The following is a 12,330-nucleotide window of genomic DNA, read 5'->3' as shown; positions in this document are numbered from 1 at the left end:
TTTTGAACTCTCTGATCATTTCCAAGCAAGTTTAAAAAAAAAAAGAAAAAAGAAAAAAAGACAGAAGCTGATTGAGATCCTATCAGTTTCATTTAAAAGAAAAAAAGGAACATATTAAAGAGCAACTGTATGAATTTCTTGTTGGACTTGCACATAGCACTCTGGAATTGCACAATTTAAGAGAAAGAGGACTTTATGCTAGCGCAAGCCAAGAAATAGGAAGTCTCTAGGAAAGGTTCAATACCACAAAACTTGTGGTATGCTGGAATTCAAAAGGCTTCAGAGACTGTTGTGACAGCAAAGGATCGACTCAGGAGCTAATAAAAATTCCGGCTTATTAGAAAACGAGGATGGTATTTCTCTGGAAAAGTTACAACAAAAAAAACACAAAACCCATACACTTTCAGCATTGGCTGTAAATCGGAGGTGGAGATGGCAGAATGACTCTGGAGATGGTGGACTGACCACAGGTGATGGTGAATACTGGGAACAGGAAAAGGCTTCTAGCCATCCCGCTGAGGATAGCCAAGCGGTTCACCATTCCTTGGGTTTTCCTGGGGAAAAAAGCTGGCGCTGATCTTCTGAGGACTCCAAGCTTGGCTTTGGAGGTCACACTGAAGCTAAGACAGAGCCTGGAAAAGTCTCTTGCCCATGGTTCTGGGCTGAGCTTTGGCAGTGGTATCGGTTACGATGAAGCACAAGTTGAGCCCTTGTGTTAGAGCAGCTTTAGGAACCACAGTCCAGCCAATTCCCCAGAAGTCTGCTTCGGCAAGACCAGATTTCCAGATCTCAACTTCTGCCCCAGACTAAAGACTACATATAAAAACTCAGTTTGGGTGTTCATCTGAGTAGACAGTCTGAATGTCACTTTAAAAGTGACAAGATGGAGAGTGAGTCTGTTCTAAACAGAAAAAAAACCTCCATTTCTTCAGAAAACTACTAACATTATGATAAGGGGACAATGTCTGAAGACCACTATTTTGACTTGCAGTTTGAAAAGGCTAATGATCGCCAGGAAGTTCCACATGCGTGCACGCACCTATTCAAGCACAAACAACTCCCTAAAGCTGATAAACAGTCAAATGCTCAGAGTGAAGTATTCTTATTAGGGGACAGACTACATTTGTACAGCCAGCGGTACATTTATAACAAGAAAATGAGTGGCTCTGACTATTTGGTCTCAGCTTTTCAATATTTTAATAATTCATTTAATAGCATACTGCTATTATTTTCACAACATCAGGAATCTGATTTTGAAGGTGGTTTTTTTTTGTTTCTGTTTGTTCATTGGTTTTACATGAATGCATGACATTATCTCAATCTGTCAAGCAAGAAGATGGAGGAAGAGAGCATTAAATTTCCACACTGGACAGATCAAGTGCAAATGCAGTCCTTTCTGTGGCAGGTACCCTAGGAAAGTCAATTAAAATAAATATAGCACTGAAACAAACAGGAGTTATCACATTAGGTCGCTGCTACATGAAGCAATGTCTACTGTGATTTTTTTTAATTAACTGATGCTTTAGACATTGATGAGCTCATGACAGAAGCTATAAGGGGGAAGACAACTCTGTACAGGACTGTTCACATTCTAAATGCTTTAAAGACAACCGAGCTCCATGTGTCCCACTGTTACAAAGTCACACGTGTTTATTACGTATCTTAAGAGTGAAAGTTCAAACAAGCAGAAGTCAAGCAGCCCCAGAACTTCCTGAACAGTCCTGATGAGAGCCTCTTGGGCATAGGCATTAGGATGCAATCTAAGCGATCAAACACTATCTCGTCTACAGGATTCCTGTTTCAGTGTACAAAGTAGATAATGCTGCCTTAATGAAACTGCATTCATGCCTTCTACAGGGGAACCCCTCTGCCCCTCCAGCTGATTACAATTAATTTTAAACACAGACATCGTCATGCCATTTTAACTATGAGTCCCCAGCACTTCTCTAACCTGACCACCCCAGTGAAAGCAACGTGTTAATCCATTTTTGAGAAGTCTGACTTAAATTTTTCATTTTACTTCCAAATTCTGGAATTAAGACTCGTTCAGCAGTGTTCAAACACTCTGTCCTGCAGCTCCTGGCTCTGCTCGTTGCATTCATTCTGTCTCCAAATGGCTGGAGCAAAAATTTTCCAGTAACCCTGACTCACCTCAGCACAAGCCTGTCCTGCACCCAAAATCAGGCAGGAATACAAAAGTGTATACAATCATTTAATTAAAGGCTCTATCATGAAACAAATCATGGTGTAAATAAAGATTTTATGAGCAACTTAAGGTAGGAAGCGTCAGTATTAAACTTCACCAGCAATGCCATTTTAAAGTTAAGCATGAAACTAAAAGCCTTCACATTATAGCATCGCATTAGTCAATGAACGGAACTTGTTAATCCGTGGGCTAACCATCTATCACGGGGCTCAGTGGAACAACTGATAGCTGGTAGGTCACCATTATGTGTGATTTCCAGCACTTGTAAAAAATAAGAGACACGTTTTGTTTGTAGATTTTACAGACAGTTACTGACAGTAAGACTTAAGCAAACTGGATTTCCTGGTTTTTACAGGAAACGGGCTCTACTGAAGAAGTTGCTGCCTACTCTTTCTGAACATACTTCTTCCTTCCCTCCAAAGGGTCAGGTCCCAAATGCTCTACATCCAGGTCTTCTTTCATTTTTCTGCCCGTACTCAACAACCTACTGCCTCAGACAGCTAGTGCCTAGTCCTTCTTTCCATTTCCCTCATTAGAATCCCACCCCTGTCATCCCTGAGTCCACATACTCCTGAATTTCTGCCTCAGTCTTCTTTAAAATCAGATTTTTAGATGAAAATTCGTGGTTTCAGATTTAGTCTTTCTCAATCCAGCTTCTTCCTCACTGCATTTTATTTAAAATATTCCTACAAGGAAAAATAGAGGGGAGACTAACTCCACGTTCACAACTCCACCTTCCAGTCTCACTCAGCTCAACAGGGATCACAAAGATTTTTTTTAGAGTCCCCTGATCCTGGAATGAAGCACATCAAGCACATTGCATGAGGATGGGCCAGGTCATAATAAATGGTGAGCACAGCAAACTTGTCACCACCTGTGGGGCTGCCAGGGGAAGCACAGCCAGTAGCTGTTTGGTGGCACAATACACACCCGCCCAGCTCAAGTATGTTCATGACATCGGAAATCTTCAGAAAAATAACTGTTAGAATGGAGCTATAAAGCTAGCAAATTTATCAAGTGTTTGTAAAAGTTTATAACTCAAATTGTGAAGGGCTCAGCAGGGAAGAAGAAGTACTTCCTAACAAAACCAACCCTCTAACCCCAAAACATTTCTACCACATTTTAAGTCATTACTTCAAAACACAGGAGTCACTGGCCTATTCAAAAGAAACGCTTAATATTTCAGCATGTCCAAAAGTAACTTTTTCAGTTTCCCCCTACCCTCCCAGAGGCATACATGGTAAAACACAGAAAGAGCCACGGAGAACAGAAAGTTTCAAACGTGTCCCAACACGTCCTATTAACAAGTCACGTTACTATCAACAAATATAATAAAAGACAGTTCAGGATTACTTTAAAAAAAACCTCAAAACACATGAAGTAAGATACCTGTAAAGAAACAGCTCCATGGTAATAACCTAAAACTTCTTTCTGCGGCACACAGAGGGAAACCCCCAAGGAGTAGGAACAGATAGTGACAAAGAGCACGCACGCCATTGCACATGGAGGGGTGGAAGGAAGCCACCATATCGCAATGTTCCCCAAGTGCTCAACTGCAGAAGTTTCTAGAAAAATCGGCACGCTTTGAAGGAGACACTTGAAAGCCCAGCACAGATACAACAGGCCACGAAACAGCAATGGTGAAATAGGCATAAGCACAGAAAGGAAGATTCTAGGACTCAAGGCCTTTAATGACCATCGTGTGGTCATTCATTCTGTAAGGACAACAGCCTGACAAAAGTAACGCAGGTCACTACACTTCTCACTTCTTTTTCCCTTTCTACACGTTCTCATCATATTCTGTCATACGCAGACACGCCCCCCGCCCCCAATTTAGTAGATGCTATAATTATTTATTCCTAAGAGAGCCAACATTTTCTTCAAGTCTTAAACAAACCTATCTTATGTTAGTTTTCACCCGATCAGGCATGGCGTTTTCAAACGCACATATTAATGTAAATCATTTGACAAACGTTTTTGAACACCTAAAAAAGGGGTATCCTTTATGATATAGCTAAACAAGTATTTTTAGCGTTCATCTTTTACCTTCAAACAAACCACAAAGTGTTACGTGTATGACTCAGAGACATCACCCAGAACAAAGAACCTTGCACCTCAGCACATTAAACTGCAAATTTTCATGGTTACTACCACTGGATTATTGATTAACTGAATAGATTTCATATTTATCTGCCCCACATGCAACAAGAGAGCCAAACTCCACACTTATCCATCGTAATTCTGTTGTATTCAAACAACATCCTATTTGATCCCCTAATAAAATTAATTTTAAGGGCTGTTCTTGTTCAAGTGCCTTCTCTTTTGACAAGTTGTATGAACGACGTAAAAACAAATACTGCACAAACTACTTTTCTACAGCAGCTTGTACTGAAAAAAACAATTCTGTTGTGCTAGATGTTGTTAGCACTTTGATAACAACTGTGTAATAAGGATGTTATGCACAAATGGACCGTGTCATATTATAAAGCAAAGCTTTCAACACTTTTTTTGAAGGCCAAACATAACTAATCACTTGCAACAAATTACTACCCTCAACACACAAGATGTATCTTGTTTACCAAGGAGAAGTTTGGTAAAATGAAAACAAAATCCTTACCTCTGAGCAGCTCTATATTTACAATTTTTTCAGTTTTGGAAGGAAAAAACACCCTCCTGAAACTATGAGAGCATCCTCAATTTGGACAGTCTTACCAGCTACTCTCTCCTCTACCTTAATCTCACCTAACCCAGGAGCTCTGTGCTATCCTCCAAAGTTTATTAGTGTTCACCACTGCAGTCTCAGCCTAAATGGAAATTAGCAGAATGCTTCCAACACGCTTCAAATGCACAAGCTTCGCAAGTCCTCCAGCTATTTTCCATTTCTTAACCCTTATTTAAATATACTTAGGCATAACATTACTTAAGACTTCTAGAACTGCTGCACCTATGCTGTAAGATGTTCTACCATGGCATCTTTTCAAAGGATTTGATGAGAAGCAAACCTACCAACCTATGTTCAGTGTTTTCTGTTTCAGAGCAAGAGGGAAGAAATGCACTAGGAACTGACCATCCCCAAGCATCAGTAACAGCTAAGCTCTTATAAAAAACAGGCATGGGCAAAACCACTCTGATTTGCAGAACTTCAGCTAGTCTATACCAGCATTAAGTACACTTAATGATTAAGACACCCAGACCAGATCTTTTTTTGCATAAGAATTTATTTTTTTACAAACACTTTTGAATATTCTTAAGCACTAGCTTGTTGATTTGTTTCTAGCAGCAAGGAAAATAATCAAGTAGCTTATATCTTCCCCAAAACTCTACCTACATCCAGAACTGCATTAGAACTGGAATCTATTGCTCTGCTTCACAACAAAAGACCAGCTAGAAGTTGCCACACCTTTTAAAAACAGATGTGTGCTTAATCTGAGACTTTCCCTTTTCAATTACTGTGTATTTAAGTAATAAATTGCACTCAATGATCAGAAAGAAGAATTCACTACATTAATCCTTATACAAGATTATTAAACAGCTATTAAGTTTGTTGGGACTTGGAACACCAACTGTCAAAGTTTATTCCTACACTGCACATGTGATCAACTTCAGTTTAACTGTATAATTCCATTGTGACAGCAGTAAAACAACTACTTACGTTGTTGATTTCTTTTGTCACTGGCGTTTTTCAAAGGAAGGCACACAGGACAGTCGTGCCGAGTACAGTTCTTCCAGTGGGAGATGATTTGTCTCGAAGATGCACAATGAGCAACTGGAACAAGGAAAAACAACAGAATTATAGTCACTCCTTGGTTAACTGGTTTTGAATTAACTCATCTAATTTTTTAGAGCAACTCTATTTTCTCTCCTTTACCAGTGATAGTGTACGTTTAACTAAACACAGCTAAATGCAACTAAAATTTTTTGGGACACACCAACACCACCATAACAAATGAAGGAAACTAGTACTAAAATCTAAGACAAAGACATGGTGGACATTACACCTTCTGTATACGACAGAGGAGACGGAAAAGACCGCTTGCAAGGCTACATTAGTACTATCCTACTTCTAAAGGGCAAAAATTGCATTCTGTTTTCTAAACTGACAACTGTGAAGAGATCAGAAATAGAAACCGGGCAAAGGTAATGAAAAAGGGAGCAGCTCTTTAATTAAAGAACCAGTTTTGTCACTCATTTGTACCAGGTGTAGGGATCTTCTTGACAAGAAGGGAAAGGCTGCTGACAAATATGCAAGAAACCTTACACAGCTCATTTGCAAGAATAGCTTCAGCAACGTGCTCTCACCTTGACAGGCCTTCCCAGCTTGACAGTGTGTCATGTGGTTGAGGACGTTCTTCATGGTTCGACAGTGCGGGAGAGCACAGGCCCGCACCTCTCCATTCGCTTGCTCACGCCTCTGACATTTGTGAGCGTGAAGCAGCAAAACCAACTGCTGCTGGATCAGTTTGCGCTTCTCTGGATCTGCTGTTGGTCCAGTTGCCATTGCCTGCGTTGGTACGATCCCCACTTGTTGTACTTGGGTTTGCATCTGGGACTGAGAGAACAGATAGTTTAGCGTCACATTTGCTAGTCTCAATTCTCATCTTGTATAATAATTTGAGTATCACAAGACTATTTGCCAAGCATTCTGCTACGACTGGCTACAATGATTATTACGCCAGTCTCTGTAGCACTCTCAAACATTTCTATTCTAACAATGGAACAGCAAAAACGTACTGAGAGGTTCCTCTGTTAAGACATTTACAAACAATAGTTTAAGTAACAAGACATCCAAAATCTGGTTTATTAGACAGATCCTAATTTCAACAGGAATGAGCTCTTACCACACTTGGAGGTGGAATTCAAGTCTGTTTAGTGTTATATTTTCCTATTAAAGGTTTTATACACTTCAATCCTAGTTTCTTGTCCCCAATAGAAAGAGGAGTCCAATGGGAGAAGACAGTCAAAATTATGACTGCCTCTATGTATTACAGTGAAAAACAGATCTGATTTTCCACGCCTAAATTAATCTTTCCTCTCACGAGTGAGTGCTGATATTCCCTTCCTAGAGAAAATTTCCAAGGTAAGAGGTATACAGTTTTCTCCCAGAAAGGGTCACCCAAATTTGGATTGTATTATGCCTACTGAAGTGAACTAGAGTTAACTACAAAAGGTTGTCTCAGCTTGTAAAAATCTGCTGTTTTATTTCCAGCATCCATTCTTTAAGGACACCCTTCCGTACCAACGCCCGAGCCCTGCCTGACAGGCTCTGCATACCCACAGAGATGTTCAGTCTGAGACACAGCTCCTAACGGTGCAGAAGAGGAACAGTTTCCTTAACATGTCATTTCTTCAGCACACATTTAGAAGCTTTTCTACCAACTTCTTGGACCCTTGAAGGACAACAAATATAGAAACCTGGTTTTCAAAATTAAACACATCCACAACCTGCAACGACTCCATGAGCAGGAGCAGTTATGGGACTGCAAAAATGCTTAAATCTCTGTGATTTGCAGCCTGAATTAATCTCATGGACAAACATGAAACTGTCCCAAGAATCGCTTTGATTACGCACTGTAAATACGGGTTACCACAGAAAAGCTCACCAACTTTCAAGCTACCTAAGGAAAAATGAGCCATTAAAAGCACTTACAAATAGAATATAGGAAGAACAGGATTATACTGGGGAGTTCAGAGAGGATAGACAGTTCATAGTGCTGTCTATAGAACTACTGACCAAAGCTTGCTTACTACATTTAAGGAAAATCACAGTTAAGAGACAAAATACAGCATTTAAAGCCTGCTCTGCTTTTGACCTTTTAGAAGGACTCCCCAGAAAATCCCACAGCCTACAAAACGGAGCACGTAACAGCAAACCCCCTCCTTTTCTTAGGTCAACAAAAGGTTCCCTGGCACAAGTTCTCACTACTCCAGCAGCAAGTTTTGTCCTCAGATTTAAAACCTGATGTGCATGTGGCAAAGAGCTAGCTTTTCTTCTGCAGAACGAAGCACACGAGATCAAGTAGAAAACACAATGACTGGTATTTGATGGAGGAGGTGGGAACTCTGCCACTGATAATGATTACAGTAAGTCTTAAACAACGAGGAACTGCTGCATCTGTTTGTCTTGAGCTTGCAAGAAGAAGAGCAATAAAGGAAAGTGGGTGAAGGAAACCCATCCCCTTATGCTCCCACTGCATTCAGCTGAAATTAAGTCTTCCATTTCTTCTGTGAACAAATCCACAGGAGCAGACAGGTTTTGCTGAAACAATTCTTGGGTCACAAATAGGAAACAATTAGTTCGGCCAATCTGCAGAAAAATACAGAGACTATGCCAAAGAAAATCTTGTTGGAAGCGATGTTTTCATCCCAGTCAAAGAATTGTTTCCCAAGCCAAAGTTCTCCTTTTGTTACTACCCTACCAGTTAACAGACATGACTACAGCTGTATCAGCACAGACACCCTGACCCAAAAGGATTTATTGAAGATTGAGTATCAAAAAAGCAGAATCATGGAGTATCAGTAGTTAGAAGAACAAGCAGTCTTGGTCCAGATGAGAGTGTCTGCAGGTAGGCACAAAAAAAGAACTTGGAATACTACCTAAGCTCTACAGAGTTATGTTGGTCACTATCTTAACCTTGTAACATCCTAAACCTGCAAATATAACGAATGATCTCTCCATGATCTATCTTACTTTCAGGACTGTTGACTATTTGAGAAAGTTGATCTCTTCCCTGTTAGTTTGTCTTTTAAGACCAGTGGTCTGCAGGACCAGTTCAAAACGGGAGGCATGCTAATGCACTGCAGTCACGCCAAAGCTGCGTAAATCCTTCATCAACCACAGAGACCATTCCACTCCAGAATGAATGGGAGGCTTCACGTTGCTTCACCTGAATAACTAACAATTTTCTGGATGAAGCTGGAAATTCAGACACTTCTACTCCCACAGTTAAAATAAAGATGGTAGCTTCACTAACCAGTTTTCTAGAAAGCGAGTAATACAACACTTTTACAGTGTAAAACAGCTATTAATACCATTTAAAATTATGGAAACTATATTCACACAGGAAGATAGTTCTGCCCTGTCCCTATTCTGAAGGGCAAAAACTTCCTGTGCTTCTGGGCAGCACAAATGCAGAAGTATCTCGTCTTCACGGACTTGGATGGACACGAAGTTCCCTGTCATGTTTACTTTACTGAGATGACCAGTAATTTCATTGTATTAGGACAAATCCTGCATTTTAAAAATGCCTTTTAGGTCTTTAAGACATGTTTGCAATCAACAGTGGACCTTTGCGAGATAATTAAGAATCCACTGGCACAAAGGATTACTATTTTGATACAGGTGTTTGTTTTATAGGCCTTCCCTCACCCTAACCAGAAGTCACGCAACACTTCATACTTAGTGTTTTTCTCAGCTGCTCGACATCTTGGACTAGAAAAGGGATGTTATTTAATAGTGACAAGAGATTTTTAACGTGTCATACACATTATGGGCACATCCAGTCTATCAATTAAGGTGTTAAGAAAACAACCCTTGCAGTGTCTGCAGAAAGCAAGGTTGCATCCCACCTTCGCTCATGCATGAGTATGTAGGGTGAAACACACCCAAACCTCTTGAGTTCCCCTTCAATCACGGGCTTAGGGGGTGATCTTGAGGGTTGCTTTCAGAGAAGGGATAGTGGGCACAAAGCGAATATACGCATGAACTGTAAATCTCAAAGAACAGTTCTAATTAGCAACATTTCTATCTGAATTAGGTATTCACAGTGATATCAACTCCAATCACATACCCTGCACATTTACATTAAGATTGAAAGGAGTCCTTCCTGCAAATAGGAACTGCAAGAATGCTCTAATAAGCATTGAACGTGCTCTGAACAGCCCAGAAGCACTGTTCTCTCACAAAACTGCAAGGAGGGCTCCAGCAGCAGCTATCTGATGGCATCAGGGAAGAATACATTTCTCAGCGCAGTCACTTAACGAAGCCAGGCTTTCTCCAGTGACTACCAGAGCTTCACTGTGAAAGCGACACAGAACCCGTTTACACTTTTTGTAATTCACTCTGATACTCTCCACGCGGATGGCAGTTTCTCTGGTTCCACCAGTTACCATGAACAGCCATGGTCTGAACAGCCTGGTCCTATCCATAGAGGAAGAATCCTTCCGACACCAGGAATGTGAAGGTCTGCTTTAGCTCGAGAAGTCCATGCACACACAGAACAGTCTGACAGGAGTGGAAGTACTACAAGCACAAGCACTTGCGCCCAATAACCCTGCATTTTCTCATCCAAGTAGCAGAAGGAATCAGAACCCGAGTCTTTCTTAAAGATAACACTTCTGGAGTTTCATCTCCTTGTCTTTATAAGCTTCTGATTTGAAGGACCAGCAAATGACAACAAACATGAAGAAACACGAAGAAGTATTTCAAAGCAACAAAAAGGAACAAAGCTTGATATAGGAACCTGCAGAGTCCAGCTCTCACATACAGGAAATTAAGTGAACAAAATTTTAAGAGAGCTTTATATAGAATTTACTGGGTGATAAAACAGACTGAGATCAACATTAAAAATCCCAATCTGTGGATAAGAGACCAATGAGAAGTTTTAAGCGAAGGAAAGCCACTCTGTCAGAGTGCTGGCTATGGAGTATTTCACCTCAACTGTTGGAAGAGAGTAAGAAATGGCAATGGATATTCTCCACCACATATTGTCATACAGGGAGGATGGAAGAGTGGAACATGAGCCAGAGCACTGGGGAAAGAGCAGGTCCTCTATCTCAGATCGCTTTTGCCAACCTGGCACCAAGGCAGAACAGGGATGTCTGCTTTGCTCCTAACATAGTAATATAGTTTTTCCAGCAATGGACACTATCTGTTACATTTGTTTCCAGGTCTTTTCTTTTAGAAGACAGTGGCTAAGCAACATGGACAAGAGCTTTTCCCAGCTGTTTGCTGGGCTGCTGCTCCACTTCAAATCATGTGGGATTTTCTTGAGGAAGAGGAGTGAACACGCCTGGAAAGAGAAATTTTCAGAGTGCAGGTCAGGGCAGGCACAGGGAAGGTGAGCACAGGGAAGAGCAGGCCCACCAGAGGCTGGGAGACTGCAGAGGAGATTGGCAAGCAGACACACGGCATGCCTCTGGGGTGACCGTCCTGCGGTGAAAGAGAAGACCGAGTTTGCTGTAAGACAGGGAAAGAAAAAAGAAAAAAAAAAAATCACTGAAAGGTTAAGAAAGCAAGCCTTCCTCACTGTAAGGACCTAATAGAGATTCTTCATAAAGCCTTTTTATTTCTGGTCTCTAAAATAAAATATGACTTGTCTATTTTAAGTAGCTACAGTTCTAATTAAACCTGATCTCCCAGTTTAAAAGCTTTCTTCCTGTCTCTAGGAGGTCTGCAGCAAGGCACACCTAAGACATCCTCATCCCCCAGTCATCGTCTTCCTCTCTTCTCGTCAAAATCTGCTAATAAAGAAACCCAAAGGACGTGAAAAGAAACAGAGAAACAAGGAGGAACGCAACATAAATCTTGAGATGTAGTTTAGTAAGAGACTGGGGAAAAAAAAATGCAAGAGAACATGTGTGCCTCCAATTCTAAGTCAAGAGAACCGAGGAGAAACAATTTCCTTTGCTTCCAAAAAGTACTATTCTCTCAACTCCATCTGCTGGTCATAAGGATAACTGTGAAACCAAGCTGGTGTCTGGGAGCCAAACTTCACACATTGTACTCCTAACCCATGTAGAAATCCTAGATTTACTGGTGTGTCCATGAAGAAACCACCCATCACCACCCTTGGAATATGTAGCACTGCAGGCACCGCAAAGATTCAGCAAGTCTGATGGAAAAGTCTAACGGGGTTCCCCACACTGACAGCACATCGCGGAGTCTGGGTACTCCAAACACAAGAGGCTCCTGGCTCCCGTACAGGTTGCACCCTGCGCTGAGCGCCAAAGAGCAGGGCACGGCCCCCTTCCACAGTCCAGAGATTTTGCGTGATCTCACCGCAGCGGAGTGCTGCCAATCACGCATCCAACAATTTAGGTGACACTGAATCTCAGCAGTGTGTCACCAAAACTTCCAACAATGTCAGAAGCAACATTTTTCTTTTAGAAACTCAAGATTTCAAGCT

General features: G+C 41.1%; 1 protein-coding gene across 7 annotated transcripts in view; it reads right to left on the bottom strand.

The window, feature by feature from the left end:
• CREBBP (CREB binding protein) overlaps positions 1 to 12,330 on the bottom strand; it is a 97,210-nt gene that overhangs the window by 45,110 nt on the left and 39,770 nt on the right. For all 7 annotated transcript variants that reach the window (XM_063342993.1, XM_063342995.1, XM_063342999.1 and 4 more), the window contains 2 exons: positions 6,506 to 6,755; positions 5,859 to 5,972 (listed from right to left, as the gene is read on the bottom strand). In XM_063342993.1, the coding sequence (XP_063199063.1) occupies positions 5,859 to 5,972; positions 6,506 to 6,755 (364 nt within the window). The remainder of the gene's footprint in view (positions 1 to 5,858; positions 5,973 to 6,505; positions 6,756 to 12,330) is intronic.

This window comes from Chroicocephalus ridibundus, chromosome 8 (genome assembly GCF_963924245.1).
Source record: "Chroicocephalus ridibundus chromosome 8, bChrRid1.1, whole genome shotgun sequence".
NCBI classification, from domain to species: Eukaryota; Metazoa; Chordata; class Aves; order Charadriiformes; family Laridae; genus Chroicocephalus; species Chroicocephalus ridibundus.
This window is presented reverse-complemented; position numbering and strand designations above follow the sequence as displayed.